At 34.3% G+C, this 16,612-nt stretch overlaps 1 protein-coding gene across 3 annotated transcripts in view; it reads left to right on the top strand.

The window, feature by feature from the left end:
* LOC150106324 (M-phase inducer phosphatase-like) overlaps positions 1-16,612 on the top strand; it is a 349,715-nt gene that overhangs the window by 243,501 nt on the left and 89,602 nt on the right. For 2 of the 3 annotated variants that reach the window (XM_090392361.1, XM_090392362.1), the window contains exons 10-11: positions 9,819-10,046; positions 14,514-14,589. In XM_090392361.1, coding sequence (XP_090248487.1) covers positions 9,819-10,046; positions 14,514-14,589 — 304 coding nt within the window. The remainder of the gene's footprint in view (positions 1-9,818; positions 10,047-14,513; positions 14,590-16,612) is intronic. The other variant, XM_090392364.1, reaches the window with a different exon arrangement.

Here is a 16,612-nt window from a genome sequence, read left to right as displayed (position 1 = left end):
TCGCGATAACACAGCCGTAGCTAGGAGGTGGCAGTCCGCCCCGGGCGACACTTTGAACCTTTGTAGTTGATTCTAAAATACAGTCTGGATAACTCATTTCCAAATATTCTAATACTACTGCGAATTTTCCTGACAATTGCTGTAATCGTTTGCTAGTTGTGAGAAGAGTTTTTCTAAATAAAATTCATTGAGACTTACAGTATTATGAAATAAACTTTGCCAATGTCATCGACAATTTTCTTAACAGAAAAGCAAGAAAAATAACATTTTAGAATGTTGAAATTAAAGTTTTACTTCAAAAATAAACACTGTTTTAATTTTTTTCCCTATACGTCGTTTTGACTTTTTATAGTATTTTTGGTGTGTATTGAGAGGGGTGGCAAAAGCTCTAGCTACACCACTGTGATAACATATGACTGCTTCTCGAATTTTCTTTTTGACTTTGGCGAAGCAATCAGTATCTTGATCCATATTTTCGAGTAGCTGAAGTCCTTCGTTTAGTTTGGAAAATACTTTAGCTAATCCTTTTACAGTAAATGCTTTACCGATTTCTCTTCTTCATCTTCCTCATTATTCCTTTCTTCTTCTAAAACTCTTTCGTTTTGGAAAGTCTTGATCAGTCAGTTCACCTTCTTCGTGATCTGCTAATTCTTCTGTATCGGTAATATTGATTTCTAAATCCAGTTTTCTTACAATTTCAACGATTTCTTAATCAAAATTCCTTGCATACATTTTTCCGAAACTTCATTCCTTGAAGTTCCGATGTTCTGGATACATTGGTTTTTATCATAATTTTTCCATACTGTTATAGCATCGTTGTCCATTGCTGTTATTGCTTGAGAAAATGTAGTTTTCAGATGTGTCTTGAATGTAGTAATCGAACCTTGATCCATAGGTTGAATCACAGCCGCTGTATTGGACAGTAGATACATCACGTTTATATTTTCATTCAAATCGCCGATGTGAAGAGGATGTCCTGGAATATTGTCAAGCAGCAATAGAATTTTAAAAGGCACGTACTTCTGGAATAAAACAATTTAAGAACCAGTAAAATACAATAAAACCATTGTCATCCAAGCCTTAGGATTACTCCAGTAGTAAACCGGCAACTTATTCTTATCAATGTTTTTCAAAGCTCTGGGGTTTTGTGAATGACAAACAAGAAATGGTTTTAATTTAAAACCAGCATTTCTTCCAAGAAGAAGCGTAATCCTATCTTTAAATGCCTTAAAACCAGGTGCCGATGTAGCTTCTCTGTGAATGTAAGTTCCTTCTGGCATTCTTTTCCAGAACAGTCTGGTGTAATCTACATTATAAACCTGCTCTGGCAAATAGCCTTCATCTTTTATCATCTCTCTCAGATTTTTCTTGAAAATTTCGGCAGTTTCAAAATCAAAACTAGCAGAGTCTTCCGTTATTCGTAAAATATGTAAGTTAAATTGACTTTTGAATCGATAAAACCAGCCTTTATTAGCGTTAAATGTATGCTTGCCGTATTTATCTTCTGTTTCCTAAAAATTGTCAAATGCTGCGATACGTATACAAAAGCAATGTGATATATGTATGTATATCCTGGTGGCAAAGTTAATTAGAGAATTTTTAATAACAATTTTTGGCCATCGTAAGGACGAATTGTCGTAAGTTGAGGACTACCTGTATTTAATATTTAAGCTACAATCAACTTTTTACACTTGATTGTAATTGTATTCACTCAGCTCGCTGTTTGACTTCCACCGATCCAAATTAATTCATTTACCCGGACTTATAAGAAAATTACTGATTTGATAATTTTAACGAAAAATAAATAAACAATAGCTATACACTTAAAGCGAATTAAAAATAATACAAAATAATGATAAATAAAATATTATGTTTTCAGAGTTTTAATTAAATTTGTAAATAAGGAGGAATGCACAAGAGATTGAACAAAAATCGCTCTACGATCGACGGGTTGAACACCCCTGTCATATACCATTTCAAAATTTTTCCATTGTAACATATTTTATTTATTTTTTTTTTTTTTCAAATCCCATGCAGCTTCAATTTAATTTTGACTGTTACTTCGTAATAATCAAATGCTACATCAGCTCCTTACCTTACTTTAACATCTAAGAGTGAATTCCTAAAATTACCTTTGATCAGAGTATGATCAATTTGCATTTATAATTGATTCACCTCTTTCGTGACTTTCATCTGATCATTAATACAGTATTTGATATCCATCAACAGTCTTCACACTTCCAAAGTCCTTCCATTTCATTTTTTCCTAAAATTTTTATTCTATACTTTCCCATTTCCATTATAACTATTCTTGTGTCTTTCCAATTTGAAACATAGTTCTAACCCACTTTGCTTTTAACAAGAATCATCATCAAATTCCTGCCATGTACTTTCAAGGGGTGTACAGGATATGATAGTATTACATGAAAATATTTACATTATTACTAACTTCCAATCTACAATTTTCCTCCAAATCAGCCTGCTATTTGTCAAGACCCCAACATGATCACATCTTATATTTCTGTCGCTAAAGCACTTTGTACCGTATCAATCCACCTATATCTTAGTAGAACTCGGACTTGAGATGAGTGGTAAAGCTGGTGAAAGTCTTGATCATTTCGCAGAATGAATGCTCGCTTATACGTATACTTTTAGAACACATTCTTACGCATTTCACTGATGTAACTTTAGTGATGTTATTTATTTCTGAAAAACTTGACACAAACTTGCTTTACAAGATTCTTGAAACTACAAACACATTATAATTTGCTTTCAAACACTAATGTTGTACTTATTCTTTCACTTCGGGCACATTTAAAAAAAAATGGATACCACACACAACGGAAACTTTGCTAATGAAGTCCCAAGCGTCGTCTGCTTCTGTCACGACGGCAGCGGCTCCTCACCACAGTACACAGTTTAAAGAGAATTCGCAAGTCTTTGTGACAAAAATCTTTACAATCTTGGTCTTCCTCTGGGTCGTTTTCCTGCCAACCTGGCAGAGAACACTTGTTTTGCTAATCTTTCCTCGCCCATTCTGTTTAAGTGAACATACCACCTAAGATTAACTCTGTTAACGCATTCCTGGATGTTGACAATGTCAAGTTATTTCATAATATCCTCGTTTTTAATATGATATTGCCATTGATGCCATCTGTTCATGCCTATATTCTTTCTCAGGACTCTCATATCTGTGGTCTCTAGTGTTTGGTCAAGTGTTTTACTTCTGACCCAGCTCTCAAATCCATAAGTTAAAACTGGTTTGAACACTGTCTTCTATACAGCTAATTTAGTGTTCCGACTAATTTCTCTCTTATTCCATATGAATTTATTCAATTGACTTCCCACCATACCAGCTTTGCTGATTCTGTTGTCTATTTCTATATTTAATTTACCATCTTCAGTAAAAATCATGCCTAAGTAGCTGAAATGTTTCACTTGTTCCACAGGTTCTCCATTCACAACACAGTTGACATTTTCAACGATTCTGCCTATTTTCATTGCCTTTGGCTTTTTATTGCTGACCTTCATACCATATCTATTACAACAGTTATTCAATTTAGTTAGGGAATCTTGCAGACTTCTAGAAGATTTATTTAGAAGTATAACATCATCCGCATAAAGCAAAGAGCATTAACATCTCCAATTCTGATATCATGTTTAATACCATTTTCCTTCATAATGTACATCCTTGTGTGAAACCAGATTTAACATTAAACCATCTTCCTGTACTTTCTTCAATTCTAACTGCTGACTTACAACTCAAATAAAGACTGAGGATTGCTTGATATAATGCCCCATTGACACCATATAACTAGCATATTGAATAGCTTCTCCCTTGGCACCTTGTCATATGCCTTTTCTAGATCGACTAAGCTTAAATACAGATCTTTGTTAAATTCCCATGCTTTTTTTCGGCTATTTGTCATAAAGTGAAGATCTGATCCTGACAGCCTCTATTTGGCCTGAATCCAGCTTGTTCTTCACCAAGCTTTTCTTCCACAATTCTTCTCAACCGTTTCTCAAGTATACTTGCATAAATCTTACCAGGCATACTCAGTAGGGAAATACCTCTGTAATTCTCACTCAGTTTTATTTCTCTTTTTATATATGGGTACTATGAGAGCTATACTTGAATCGTCGGGAATTCATCCCTCTGTCCAGGACTTCTGAACTATGCAGTGCAGCCACAGTAAGACTTTTATACCACCATACTTCAGCATTTCTGGTCGAATATCATCTACTCCTGCTGCCTTTCCACATTTCAAGCCTTTGATAGTTATTTCTACTTCAAGTATGGATATGTATTCCTGACTGCATGCATGGTCAGTGTTTTTTACCACTGTGCTGTCATCACTGCTTGTTTCATTTAGCAGTTTTTCAAAGTAATTACTCCATACTTCGAGGATATCTCTTTCTCCCGTTTTCATGTCACCTTCATCATCTCTAACTCCTTTTACAGCATTCTTTCCTCCATTCCTAAGCTACTTCAACAACCTCCAGAATATTTTGTACCTTCTTGATATTTATTTTCTATGTTCTTGCCAAAATCCTCCCATGACTTTTGTTTAGCAAGTTTTACAGTGTTTAGCTTTCTTACATTTGTCTCTGTATTCTCTAAGAGCACAAGCTTACTTATTTCCTAGGAACTTTTGATATGCTTTATTGTTTTCCTTCTCTGCCTCTTTAACTTCCTGTGTCCAGCATGGAGTTCTAATTTTTCTATCCTTGCAGACAATCTCACCACATGCTTCTCTATCTGAATTAATCGGGGTTTTCTTCAAGGCTTGCCATTGAATCTTCAAGGTTTGGTTCCTATTCTTAAATTCTTTCATTTTTTCTTCAATAATCTTTGTGTATTTTAGTCTAGAGTTCACATCTGAGAGCTTTTCAACTTTTATTCGCTTTAAAACTTTCTTACATGTTATTCTTTTCAATATGAAATTAAATTTTACCCTGCTCAAGACTAAATAGTGATCGCTTCCTATTTCAAATCCTCTGTACACTGGTGTCCTGCACAAGGGAGAAAACATCACTATCAACAATAACATAGTCAATGAGACTTTCCTTATTCCTTTCCTCTTCTCTCCACATGAATTTGTGCACATTTTTATGTTTGAACATGGTGTTAGTAATAACCAGTCCATGTCCTGAGCAGAAATCCAACAGGTATTTGCCATTATTATTAGCTTTTCTCTTTTCTCCAAATTTTCCCAAAATATTTTTGTATGTCTTACAATCATTTCCTACTCTGCTATTTAAGATCCCCAACAAGGAGTAACTTTTCCTTTTTCATTGTGTCAGTTGCTTTTTCGAAAGCATCAAAAAATTCCTCCACTTCTATCTTAGTAGAACCTTGTGTGGGACCATATGCACAAATAAATCTCATTGTCCAGTTCCCCATTCTCATAATTGCTCACATCACTCTACTTGTGACTGCCTGCCAGTCAAGAAGATTAGCCTCGTATTTTGTGTTGAATGCTAGTGCTTCTGAATATAACATTTTGTATTTATTGCTCAGAAAGATCTCACCAGTTTTTGTCTTTTTTGTTTAAGTCAACCTATTATGTCGATCTGGTACTTATCTAATTCCTCAGCTGGCTCCATTTCTTTACCATTCAGGCTTCTTGTGTTGATAGTACTGGCCTTTAACTCTGGTGATATTGAGTTGTGGTTTGTTTTCAGATTTGTTCCAGTAGCTGACTTTTCGCTGTTCGCCTGGTTTCCTGGCGAAAACAACGAGATCCTTGTTTATCCGAGCGACGCCCTAGCCATCACGAAATTTTGTCATGTTATACTGTACATTTGTATTTTGGTTCAAGTCAATGAGAATACAATTTGGTCAGCTAAATCCCAAATTCCCGCCCATCCTCGTCCGTTTCGTATCCATGTAGATACCCAACAGGGTGCATCATGAGAAGGTGAGGATTGGACATTAGGTCAGAAGCCCTGTCTGTTCTCCATATTCCTTTAAAGGCTATGTAGAGGTCTCCTCTCAGTTATACAGCTTTGACCCTTAAGTACCCACAAGGTAACAAGAAACATTGATAGAAAATGCAAGAGTTGAAGTCCTAGTGAGTGCTATCTAGATCTCAAGATAGCAGTAGTCTGTTCCCATTCAATTGACTTAGCACTACTCTAGCAAAGAAAGAAAATGGTCTTTCTTTCTTGGCTAGAGTGGTGCTAAGTCAGTAACACACATGTGCCCATACTAAATGAAATTGGTTAAGTGCTTTTTTTTTTTTTTTTTTTTCAATGATCTAGCCCTTTTTGGAAGGGTGCCCAAAGAATGGTCTGCTACACACTCATTACATTTTTTTTTTTTTTTGTGCGTGTGTGAGAGAGAGAGATTATGAAGTACTCCAGATATAAGAGATGGAAAATTTTTGTTAAAATTTTGGGTGTATAGAGTGGATAAGTTTAGCATCTTTAGGCTGTTTAATTTTAATCATTGTGTAAAACTGTATGCCATAGGTAATAGAGGTCAGAAAAAAACACATCATTGAAGCAAGTAGCCTTTGTCCCTGTGTGTTAATATTTTAAGATTTTTACATTTGTTTTGATGTTATTAAGTATTATTATGTAGATACTTGATATCAGAGCAACATTGTATTATGTTGCTCCCTCTTTGTATTTTTGAGGATATGGGCAAGTGCAAACAGTGGATTGCGAGCCAAGCTGATGTAACTAATTTTCTGTTTAGAAGTTTGTAAGGACAACATAATGCTATCTATTACTTGAAAAACAACGTCCTGTATTATGTCTGGTGTTTCTGCATATTAAGGGTCAGCTTCCTAGTGATTTCTTTGGATCCCAAAGTTTTATTTTTTCAAAGTAATTTGCAAACCCCTCTGTTGTGTGTTAGTGGGATCGTTCTTTTAATGATTTTGAACTTTTAAAATGTTATTTTTCTTTTGTGTGTGATTCATTATGACAGTAGCAGTGTTTTTATTCTCCTGGGTTATTAATTTTTAAGAACTGTCATTTTGCTTCAAGGAAAATTGACTTAGGAGATTTAGCTTGTATATGTATGTTGGCTAAGTCTAAATAAATGTTTGTCATGAATATTATCAGAACTCCCACAATGAGTCCAAAGACTCATGGGAGATCCCATTGTCACACAACTCATCATACTAGGTGATGGAGATGGTGAATGCCTTAAGTACATTCCAATCACTGACCACTCTCCATACAAAAAACACTACTCTTTCCCTACCCACACACTTGCCCTCCTTCTCATGCACATCCTCCTCTCAGTTGAATTCCCTCGATCTGTCTTCATATTCAACATTCTAGAGACCAGAAACTACTTTAGACAATCATCTTTGGATCCTCTTCATGTATCTTCATCCTTTTGAAAACCAGGTGACAAGGCCTTATACAGTGGAACCATATCCTTATTTCCACGTGAAAGTGTCCCCTGCAGCACCATAATTCTCCAGTGTGCTCCCGTCACTATTTTACTAGTATGTATGTTTTAGGTACTTGTCCACTATCACACCATATCCATTATTATCCAATTACTTATGGTCTTCAAGTTTTGAAAGCTTTTACTTGTCTATTTTTTTTTTTTTTTTTTTTTTTACTTTACTTTTTTCATTTATTTTTATAATTGCATCACCTCTTTCATCTAATCATGAATACAATATTTGATATCCATCTTCATCTATCTATCTGTTTGATCTCTCTATTGAAGATATCCCTATCAGTTGCATACTCTACATTTCATGTGTGTTTGACAAATTAAAACCTTATGCTTTACAACATTGAATTGGCAACTTGTCATTCAGCCAGTCTTTTCAAGTCCTCTTGTAAAGCATGTGCTCCACTCGTCATAGTTCACCCCAAATTTACATCATCTGCAAACAACTATATCACTATATCACACCTTCCTTGATATAATTAGCATACAGTTTACATGCATTTCTCTCATGGAATATCACTCTTTCCCTCCACACACAACTTGCTGATTATACCAATTGGACAACAATCCACAACCCAACACACTAAAAGGGTTGTTATAAAAGTTTGGTAAATTTCTGATAGATGGCGACACAATTCGTTCATTCATAGCTGTATCGGCATGTATCATCTTTATCATGGTCCCTGGCAAAATTTTAGCCACTTGCGATGCGTAGTTCTCGTTTGGCAAACATTTAAAATGACCGTGTTCGCATTTTTCATAAAAATGGAGAAAAATGAGTTTCGTGCTGTGATAAAACAATTATTTGAAGAAGTGGACGGCCACGCAGATCAAAGTCGAGTTAGGTGCAGTTCATGGGAACTCTGCACCAGCATTAAAGACTATTCATTTTTGGATAAATGAATTTAAACGTGATAAGTCCATCAAAAATGAAGCACGCTCCAGACACCTGACTGAGGTCATTACAAAGGAAATGATTGTCAAAATCCATGGTATTGGTATTATACACCCGTTCAGTTAAGACTGCCAAGTGAAATTGTGTGAGAGTGTAGGCATCTCACTGAACGGGTGTATAATATCCTGCACGAAAAATTGCACATGAAAAAGCTGTGTGGGCGATGGATGCTATGATTGTTGATCAAAAACGCATCCGAAAAGACATTTCAATGCAGTGTTTGTCAATGTTTAATCACAATTTGCAGGATTTTTTGCTTTAATTCGTGACTGTAGATGAATCTTGGATCCACCACTACACACCTGAGTCCAAGCAGTAGTCAAAACAGTGGACAATGCCCGTTGAAAGAGCACCAAAAAAAAAAAGCGAAGACCGTTTTGTCAGCTGGGAAAGTGATGGCCACTGTTTTTTTGGGATTCTCAAGGAATTATCGTGATAGACTATTTGGAAAAGGGTAAGACAATAAGAGTAGTCTATTATGCAGCGTTGTTGGACTGTTTAAAAGAAGAACTGAAGAAAAAGCGGCCAAGATTGGCACACAAAAAAGTGCTCTTTCATAAGACAATGCATTGGCCGTTGTAATGGCAAAATTGCGCGAATTGCGGTTCAAATTGGTTCCACATCTACTGTATTCTCCGGACTTGGCCCCACGTGATTTCTTCTTGTTCCCAAACCTAAAAATTTGGATCGACGGGAAAAATTTTTCTTAGTACGAAGATGTCATCATGGCTGTCGATGGCTATTTTGCATAATTTGACAAATCCTACTTTTTAGATGGGATGAAAAAAATTGGAAATTCGCTGGACCAAATGTGTAGACCTCGATGGAGACTATGTTGAGAAATAAAGGTGATTTTTTTTTCAAAAGAAAATGTGTTTAACTTATTTTTTTTTACCAAACTTTTCAAATAACCCTCATAATCTACTATCCAACCCAACCCAGTTTAATTGCCAGCTTGTCATATGATATCTATCATAAGTAGCCTTGTTATAATAAGTCAATAAATTGCTAAAACATGATCTTTCTTTATTGAACCCATACTGTCCATCAAAGAAGATTCTCATACTTCTGTTTTGGCAACCTGTATTCAAATCTTGGTTCTTATCTACTTCTCGCTTACACGAACTACAACTCCACACACACAGATTGGCATATAATTTAAAGCTTGCTTCATCCCCTCCCTTATGAAATAGAACAATTTTGCCTTCCTTCCACTCTTTCAGAACTTGGCCCCATCTATGACTCTTAAGAAGGTACATAAACGCTATTGTTTTACTTGTTAAATCAATTTTTATTTGATATAATTTTTATATATAGAATTAATAATCAGTTAAATCCTCTAAAATTTTGAAATCTTAATAAATACAATATCATCATAGATAAAATTGTGCTCCCAATTTTTTTTTTTTTCCCCTCTATCTACATCCTTGCATTTCTTAGACTAGGTGCAACTTAGCAGAGAGAACTAATTGCTTCATAACCTCTTCTCTGTGTCTTACCAAGATCATATCACTGCCAGATGAAGAGCAAGATAATTCTAATTTTTCTAAAACTAGTACGAGCCCTCTAGTTTTGCAAAAAACAGCTATCAAAAGGACTGCTCCACCTCAAGAGTTTGATAATGGAGTGAAACGTAAAAGGAGTTTGCCACATTCTGTTGGCACACAGGTAATGTATTTATAAAATTAATATATTATTTCATTATGCTTTCATTTTGTGTCTTTTTTTGTTTATTTTGTATTTATTGCTTTAATTGAAATGTGAAATCCAAAAAAAAGTGCATTATGTAATTCTGTGCTGCTTTTTTTAGGATAACCTAAAATGGTAACCAAGGAAAAAACACCCCATAGAGGACTTCAACTATGTGATTTGAATTAATGTCTACCTGATCTTTAAAAAAAAAAAATCCTTGGAAATACCCATTAATATGTATGCATTCATTGTAGTACAGTATAGAACTGAGGTGGTTGATAAGAATAATAATTGTCTTTAATAATTAAAATTTATCCATGAGGATTCTCTAACTTAAGTAGGTTGAACCTATCATTATTGTAATATGTTTGTAAATATGTGTAAAAGGGGGGATATGAGGGTATGGTGAGAAGGTAAGCTGCATGAATAGATGCTAGCTAGCCATGGGTGGTGAATTTTGTCCTATGCATATCAGTGTGGCAGAAGTAATGATTACTCAGTGTATTGTTTGCTGTGGTGCTTTTGTTATTTTCAGAATTGAGTTTTTAATGGCAGTTGTGACATAGCAATAACATTTTATGAAATTAAATATTTCATTCTGAATTGATTGGATTTCATATTTTAAGGTTCATATTCATATTGGAAGAAAAGAATGAAACTAGTATAAGATATAATTGGTTGCAAGTAGTTGACAAAATAAACAAGTATTTTTTGTGAAGAAAAACATTCATAACTGTTTAAGTTCAGATGATGTAATAGTGCTTTAGTGCTGTCTTTGAACAAGTGATCCAATTTAAAATGGTAGTTGATGCGTACTAAACCAGACGATTCTGTGGTCAGGGCCACATCCATGCTGTGCTAGACCTGACTAATCTCGTGTTTTTTGAGATATAAGTGATGTTCCTGTAGCGGTGGATTTTTTTTTCATAGTATATCCTGTTTGTCCAAAGTAAGAGATGGCAATTGAGCTAGCAAAATTAGGAACTATGTTGACATAATTGAAGGTTAACAAATACAAGATGTTACATTCAGGCAATCACAGAAAGAAAGGAGCTATAAACATTAAGACAAACTTCGTGAATGGTACACAGTATGACGTAGTGATGTAGACAGACATAAGTCTTATTGTCCAATTCCTTACTTTTATTTTTGCCTATGGTCTCACAGAAGGGGGTTGCCAATGAAGAAATGGAGGAATTTTTCAAATCATTGGAGAATGCAGCTGATATTAACCAAAAGTAGATCCTTGTGTGAAACTGCAGAGTAGGAAATGAATACCAGATATACAGGAATGTAATGGGGAAAATATGAAGAAAATAGCAAAGCTAATGATAACAATAAATACTTGCTGGATTTGTGTTAAGAACGTGGATTAGTCATTACTAACACCATTATCCAATGTAAAGATAAGCATGAGTTCACAAGGAGAGAAGATGCGAGTAATAAGAAGTCTTATTGACTAAGTTATTATCGATATCAATATCTTCATGCTGGTATGGGGTACAAGAGTTTAAATGCTGACAGAGGATTTGAAACAGGGAGTCATCATTTAGTTTTGAACAGGATAAAATTGAATATTATATTGAAAAGAAAAACTTGTGAAAAGAGTTGAGCAGCTTTCAGGGGTGAATTCAGATATACACATTATTCAAGAAAAAAAAAGTTTGAAAACAACAGCTAATCCTGGAGAATTAGAATACTGAAGAAAACATTCATTCATCCAGAGAGGCGTGTGGTGAAGTTGACCACAGGGAAAGAAAAAATCAGACTCCATTGGTGGAGTGGACTGAGGAAGTTAGAGGCATTCCTGGAAAAGAAGAAAATACATTAAAGGTTCCTACCAAGTAAATCCAATGTTTTGAATCTAGCTGAAAAAGCAAATTATTATGTAAATGTAAACAAAAGTAATTGGAAGATTTTGGTAAGTGTATAGAAGATAAATATCAGGATGGTGACAATGTTCTGGAGACTGCTGAAAAAGAAAAAAATGAAGGAAAGAGTACTGCAGAAGCAATCAGATGATAAAGGTGACAAACAATAAGATGAACGTATCATAGATGTCAAGACTAATTACTTTGAAATATTGATAAATGACAGTAGTAGAATATATTAAGTAGGGATGTAGTCAGATTATATATTACAGATTTAAAAAAAAAAAAAAAAAAAACCATTCAAAACCTGAAATGAGAAAAGGCAGTTGAAGTAATGATTTCAATCAGAAATAGCTGCTTGCATTCTGGATTATTAGAGTAGAACTCTTTATAAAAAGAGAAATAAAACTGTATGTGAGAATTAGAGCAATTTCCTTATTGTGTGTTCAGGTAACATTTGTGGAAGCATGTTTAAGAAGAGGCAAAGAAAAAAAATTGTGGACAGTTAAACTTGCAGAAGAACAAGCTGGATTCACAATCAGAATTTTAATTCAAGATTTGCCATATATATTTTAAGTTTTGTTGGTCAGGAAAAGGCATATTAAAAGGTGCCAAAACAAAAATTGTTGAAGGTACTGCAATACATGTTGACATATTTATAAGTCAGCACTTAGCATTGAAGGAGATGCAAGAAATGGTTTGATGCTATATCAGGTGTGAGACAAGGATGTACGTTATCTCTACTGATATTCATCATCTGTATGGATTACATTATTAATGAAAGTGGCATTAAACATGATATCAAAATTGGAGATGTTAATCTCATCCCTTTACTTTATGCTGAAAATGTTATATACACAGAAGTCTGTAGAATTCCTTAACTAAAATTAAATAATTGCTTAGCAAACTTGTTATGAAAATCAGCAGAGACAAAATCTGTGATAGGCAATATACGAAAAACAGCAGCAGCAGTCTGAATGAAAAACCTTTAGAACATGTAAAATATTTCAGGTATTGAGTACAATTTTTAGTGAAGATGGTGAACTAAATATGTAAATTAGACAACAGAATTAGCAAAACTGGTATGATAGAGTCATTCTGGATAATTTTTTTATCAGATAACAGAAATTATTGTTATTATGGGCTACTCCATGGAGTCCTTAAACTCATCGAGGGAGGCCCTAATCATCATGCCAAGCACTATCCAACGCTTGCACAGTATCTGTCATACTTTGCTTTGAACTCATTGTCATGGCACCCACAACAGACTATTCCACTCACTCACCACTCTCCAGGCAAAAAAAACCTAGTTCTCATACCCTTACTAACTGCATTCGTACTCATTTCCAAGGATGGCCCCTAGTTCTCCCACCATCAGACATGTTCTGAAAAAAATTTAATTTCAACAGTTTTCTTGCAAATAACTGCCTGATTCATTTCTAAATTCATCAAGTTATTTGTTGGGTTTTCTGTTTTCATCTCTGAAGGTATATGATCCACGTAGATATTGGTCTTCCTTCTGTTATCCGGATATCAAACATTATTTAAATAAACTTTTCATCTTTTATTCTGTTTAAACGACCTTAACCACCCTTGGTTATTTCTTCCCACACATTATTGGATGCTTATGATACAATTTCCTTCATAATTTTTTCATGTAAACTATTTCCACCATTGCTGTCGCCATTTGCTTGCTCACCGATTGTCTATGGACTTATTGCAGTCCTGGTTTGAATCCAGCTCTCAGTTTCTTAGGTTAAAGTTGATTTGAAGGTGTTCCTGTATATGCCTAGTTTAGTATCTTTTCTAATTTCCCTTCTTGTTGAACATAAATTCATTTAGTTGGCTCTCCACAATACCATCTTATTGATTCTGTTATCTATTTCTATATTTAATTTGCCATCATTGTTGAAAATTGTGCCTAACACTTGATTTCTGTTAAGTGTGTGTGCGTGCGCGCACACATGCTCAATTTCATTCAGCATATATAAACCCATTGTTTAGTTTTAAAGTACTGGAGATTTATATCTGCATTAGATGGAGAGATATGAGTTAAATATCAGATTACCATCACTTTCATTCACGATGTGGTTCATATAGATGACGAATAACAGTGAAATTAGAATTCAGTATTCACCCTTGTCTTAGAAGGGTTCGTATTTTTCATCCTTTGGTTCCAACATCTGGCTTACAACTGAAGGACATAATGTATATATTGCTCTGTATAATGTCCCACTTAACCATAACTGTAGTGTTTCTGTTAGCACATTATATGCTTGTCCAGATCTCCAAAACATGAATACAGTACCTACTGCTATATTCTCAGGTTTCTGGGCTTATTATCTCAAAACCAGTATCAGTAATGCCAAGTTTCTTTGGAAAGGGGGGGGAGGTCCAGCATGTGATTTTCCCAATGTAACATAATGACAAAGGCTAAAGGCAGATCGGTATGTCTTAATTATCTCTTGATATTCATAATAAATGTCATAAAATAAAGCTCACAGAGCTTAATTGTTGATTGGTGATTAGCTGAAATAAAATACCTAATTTTTAGTGTCATATATTTACATAGGTGTCAGTGTACAAGAGATCTCCTTTACAGAGGTGTTTTTCAGAAACAGAAATTATCATGAGAGCTGTGCAAAAATGTAAGTGATTTCTCTGTATTTATATTAATTATTCAGTTTTTTAAAATTATTGTAATCATATTGAAGTGGTGTTGTTTGTCATATCAAATGTTCAGCATTAAATTAGTTTGTCACTGGAATGAACTACTCTCTCACATTCCTTCTTTTGTCAATCTCTTACCATCTCAAAGCTATAAAAACAGACCTCTATCAAAATAAATCTAGTTTTTATCCATCCAAACCAATGCCCCCCCCCCCCCCACACACACACACAATGAACTGTTCCCATGCATCTGATGATTGTCATTTGTTCTATATGTATATTACAAAATTTTTGAGGGAGTCTGTAAGGTGTTTTGACATGTTTATTTTATTTTTTTATTTTTTTGTTCCTGAAGTGTTGCTTAGATATAAAATAAATTTATTTATTTAGATATTAGAGCACAATTACAATTTTGTATGAGCTGTCAAAAGTTTTGTATGTTGTGTTATTTCTTATCTAGACAAATGTTTACAAAGTATTTAATAAAGGAGAGAAGTGAAAGTTGCTGCTGTAATTTGCATTGTGAAAGTGATTAAAGGAATTTACCTTATTGCATAAAAGATTGTAAAATGGACCATAACAAAACTATAAAGCTTTCTGCACTATGAAGAAATTACTTTGTTGTTACAAGTCCAGTGCTGAAGGCAGTAATGGCATGGCCCAATAGTGGACCAGAGCAAAAATTGCTCTGTTGCATTTTCGAGTATGCACAATGTTGAGAAGATTATCGAGCATTGTTAAGCATTCGGCTGTTGGGGACTATAAAAGGAACCCTGGCAGGAGACGTTGTGGAGTTTGTGTCTTCAATATATTAAGACTGAACAAAAATTAGAAGAGTTAGAGATGCAAAACTTAGAGAGATAAGTGAAGTTTTTGAGGCATTAATCCAAATAGGATTTAATTCGGTTAAAGCTGAAAATAATTTTATTGCTTCTCAGTCTTAAAAGTTATTGAAATTGTTGGTATGGTTTTATTTATTTCTTATGTTTACCTATGACTCACATAATTTTACATTGAACCATCTTTCTATACCTCCTTCAATTCTGATGGCTTGCTAATAATTAACATAAACCATTGTAATAACTGCAGTTTGTAGAAGAGCCTTATTTTTGACATTTTGTCATATGCCTTTATTAGATCTTAGAAATCCTTGGTGTATTCCCTGGTTTGTCAACTGTTCAAGTTTGCCTAAATATCTCATCATGACAATCTGCTTGAATCCAACTTGTTATTCCTAGGTTTCATTTTTTCGTAACCTCCTTTGTAGTTTGTATAAATCTTACTGGAACACTCAGTAGAAAAATTGCTTATCCTTTTTCATAGATGAGTTCTGTGAGAGCTCTGCTCCAATTATCCAGAATTTGACCTAGTATAGCCTTCTGAATTATTCGGTGCAGCTGCTAAATTATATTTTTGGTTGAATATTAATATTCCAGTTGCCTCTGTGGAATTTTATGTTTTTGATGGCTTTTTCTATCTCAAGTATCTGATTGCATTCCTTTGAACACATTCTGCAGTTGTTCTGTCATTTCTTGTTTCATTTAGTCCGTCCAGGATACTAATATGCTATAGATATTACAGACTTCTGTGGATGGGAATCACATAAAAATTTGCTCCAGACATCTGAAATACCTTCATCTTCTCTATTTGTCATCTTTATTCATATCTGGTTGCTTTTGCAGTACTGCTTTTTTCATTTCTAAGCTTTTTCAATAGACTTCAGAATACTTTCACTTTTCTGTTAATTTTCTTTTATATTCTTACCAAAGACTGATCATAACTTTCATTTAGCTACTTTTACTTCACTCTGTCCATTTTTTCTTTGTATTTTCTGAAAGCACATGTCAGCTTATTTGCTGTGAACTTTTGATATACCTTCTTGTCTATGACTACCTCTTTAACTTTTTGAGTTTAGGTAAAGATATTTTTAACCATAGAAGATCATAAAAGAGGATTATAAGTTACCATATTGTAGAATACATTTGGAGATATACAAAATCT

The sequence above is a fragment of the Typopeltis vanoorti genome, chromosome 5, assembly GCF_054136105.1.
Source record: "Typopeltis vanoorti isolate ZY-2024b chromosome 5, IOZ_Tvanoo_1.0, whole genome shotgun sequence".
Taxonomy (NCBI): domain Eukaryota; kingdom Metazoa; phylum Arthropoda; class Arachnida; order Uropygi; family Thelyphonidae; genus Typopeltis; species Typopeltis vanoorti.
The sequence above is the reverse complement of the archived record's forward strand: the minus strand, read 5'-3'. Positions and strand labels throughout refer to the sequence as shown.